The 2842-nt window shown below is 26.2% G+C and overlaps 1 protein-coding gene across 1 annotated transcript; it reads right to left on the bottom strand.

Annotated features, from left to right (window-relative positions):
• Nucleotides 1-1984: 1984 nt before the first annotated feature.
• Nucleotides 1985-2574, bottom strand: LOC135958535 (uncharacterized). Its single transcript, XM_065509437.1, has 3 exons — nt 2394-2574; nt 2101-2321; nt 1985-2032 (listed from the first exon to the last, which is right to left on the bottom strand). The coding sequence occupies exons 1-3, from the start codon at nt 2506-2508 to the stop codon at nt 1985-1987; spliced, it is 384 nt and encodes a 127-aa protein (XP_065365509.1). The 5' UTR covers nt 2509-2574.
• Nucleotides 2575-2842: the final 268 nt, after the last annotated feature.

The raw sequence follows: 2842 nt of genomic DNA, 5'->3' as shown, positions 1-2842 counted from the left end.
CATAAAAGTTTATTGTAAATATTTTCATTTTAATAATTATGAGTTTTTAAAAAAGTAAAGTGCAAAAATAAATATAAAATAATATATTATAATTATAAATATTTTTACAAAATATTTGGTCTGTTCAATAATAAAAAAAAACTTTACAAATTATTGAAAATTGAAAAAAAAAACAAAAAAAAGGTTTTTTAAAAAAAAATTATATTTCGTACAACAATAAGAATAAAAAATGAGTTATTAAAAAAAAATATTTCATACAACAATAAGAATAAAAACTAATTTATTTCAAAAAAGAAAATTCATAAAATTTAAGATGAAAAATAGTTAGAAATCCATTAAATGTAATACATTTTCGTTTGTATTCAAATCATTTAAACTATTTTCTAGAGTTGGGTTTACTAGCTCAGTAAAGTGAGCGCTCTTTTCAGCTCAGCTCACTCAAATGAACTATGTCGCTCTTTTAGCTCATTAGTTCAATATGTTGTATAATGAATATCTCAATTTATGAGTTGCTTGTAGTGAATTAAATCAAATATTTTTGTTGTTAGCTATAAAAACACACATTCTTTTGACAATTAGAGATTTATGGATTTGAAATAACTGATAATTTAAATTTTAATTTTAAAAAATAAAAACTTATTTTATGTATGTATATTAATACCCTACACTAAGTAAAAGACCAAAAACATTTTTCTTTTAAAATTTAAACAATTTATATTCGTGATTTATTTTTGAAATGGGCCTTATATTATGGACCGATTTATGTCTATATGAAAGTTAACTATGTTAAATTTTGTGTGTATACCAACATTTTTAAGCGATTTATGCACGCTAAAGTGATTTTCGGAAGCGGGTCTTTATGGGAGCTATGACTAATTATGAACCGATCGTAACAAAATTTGGTGGCATGAATTTTGTATATATAAAACTTATTTGGAGCAGAATTTGTGGAGATACATATATAAATTAAACATTTATGACCGATAAAGTCCAATTTCGGGAAGACATTTGTATGGGGGCTAGGTGAAATAATGGACCGATTTCAGCCAGTTTCAATAGGCTTGGTCCTTGTGCCGAAAAAATAATATTTTCCAAATTTGACCGAAATATCTTCAAAATTGCGACCTGTACTCTGTGCACAAGGTTTACTCGACTCAGAAATTGATTCTAAGTCGATCGGTATACTTTAAGGTGGGTGTTAGACTAATATTTTTGGACGTTACAAACATCTGCACAAACGCATTATACCCTCCCCACTATGGTGGTGTAGGGTATAAAAACGGCCCTTTTTACATATTCCAACTTTGGATGCGTGTAACTTAGGGATGAGATCACTGTTAGCAAGTTGTTTTTATTTTATTAAGCATTCTATCGCCAATATAGCTGATATTTAAAAAAAAAATAAGCCCGCTATATCTAAAAAACAAAAATAGATCGAGCAAAATTAAAAAAAATAAATAAATAAACCCAAATATCTCTTCAACCAAAAGTGATAACCTACATATGTAAGGGTATTTTTTGTAGATTTTCTAAAGGGTTATTTACATTTTAAATTTCAGCTTTCAGCATTCGAATCATAAATGGATTTTTGACGAAAACAAGTATGTATGCGATAAATTAAATTAATTAAATTAATATAAAGTAAATTAAATTTATAAGTTTTGGGTAGTCTAAGAGTCTTTTTTTATTTTGTCTTCCATCAACGTTAAATTCTAGTAGCATATATTTATCAAAAATGGCTGTTAGCATTTTCTTAACCCTTTAATGCATATTGTTGCCAATTGTCTACATTCCAGTTCCACTTAATTTTAGACGAATATAAGCTTGATACTAATTCAGATTCTAATTCCGCAAAATCAAATGGAGTACGAAAAGTTTCAGCTAACGAAATTCTAAATCAAACTAAAGCTAAAGGAAATATAATAAATAAAAATCAACTAAATATTTGATACTTTATAGAAAAATAAAAGTAAAAATCATGCATTTAAGGGTTAATACCATTTCTTCCCACTATTTTTTTAATTGTGTGAGTCTGAAATAAAAAATAATGAAAAATTAAAAATTTAGGTGTATTAATAAATATAAGTTTAGTTTTATTACCATTGCTTCCATATTTTCAGCAGAAATTTCTATTTCTATATCGTCCATTTCCGATTTAGATTTAAGGGGAAATATGTCCAAATATTTTGAGGCTACTGCAGTGGAGGTTAAATCTGATTTTATTAAGACATGCATTTCAGACAATAGATCTACAATTATTTTGTTTTGTCCAGAAAATGTTTCATTTAATTCCTTAATCTCTTTAGCCATGTCGCTGTTTACTAATTATATTAAAATACATAAAATATATAATTTTATGGGTTTTTTTATAGTTTTACTTAACAAGTTTATACCTTTTTGAAATTCTTCTATACTTTTTTGGAGTTTTTCCAATTTTGATACAGTTTCAATGGATGTTGATGGAATTGTTTTAGTAGAAGATTCCTTCACAGATCTAGAGCGTGCCATTTTGTAAAAAAAAAAATATTCTAAAAATGCAAAATGTTAATTACTGTTTTTACAATTTATTATTATTTATTTCTAAAGGGCCAACAAATGTTTGTATGGACCCTCTTAATCTAATAATTAAGAGCAATGACAAAATGAAATAAGTAAATGGCTACTTTCATATGGCAAACAAATTAGTTTGCCGCATATTTCTTGAAGTTTAAAAGTTTCTTCTCTATATACATTTAAATTAATAACGAATATGCCAAGATCCTTCGATCGTATGGGTTCTGAAAATATATCTTCACTGTTAAAGCTGTAATTTTGACAGGAGTATCTTGAAGTTTTATAGTAA

This window comes from Calliphora vicina, chromosome 4 (assembly GCF_958450345.1).
Source record: "Calliphora vicina chromosome 4, idCalVici1.1, whole genome shotgun sequence".
In the NCBI taxonomy this organism is placed as follows: Eukaryota; Metazoa; Arthropoda; class Insecta; order Diptera; family Calliphoridae; genus Calliphora; species Calliphora vicina.
This window is presented reverse-complemented; position numbering and strand designations above follow the sequence as displayed.

Bases quoted from the DNA above. Each gene is read 5' to 3' on its own strand.
- LOC135958535 (XM_065509437.1), bottom strand. From the start codon at position 2,508: ATGGCACGCTCTAGATCTGTGAAGGAATCTTCTACTAAAACAATTCCA. The intron at 2,322-2,393 runs GTATAAACTTGT...TAATATAATTAG, and splicing joins TATAGAAGAATTTCAAAAAG to TAAACAGCGACATGGCTAAA. The intron at 2,033-2,100 runs GTAATAAAACTA...TTTTTATTTCAG, and splicing joins CTGAAAATATGGAAGCAATG to ACTCACACAATTAAAAAAAT.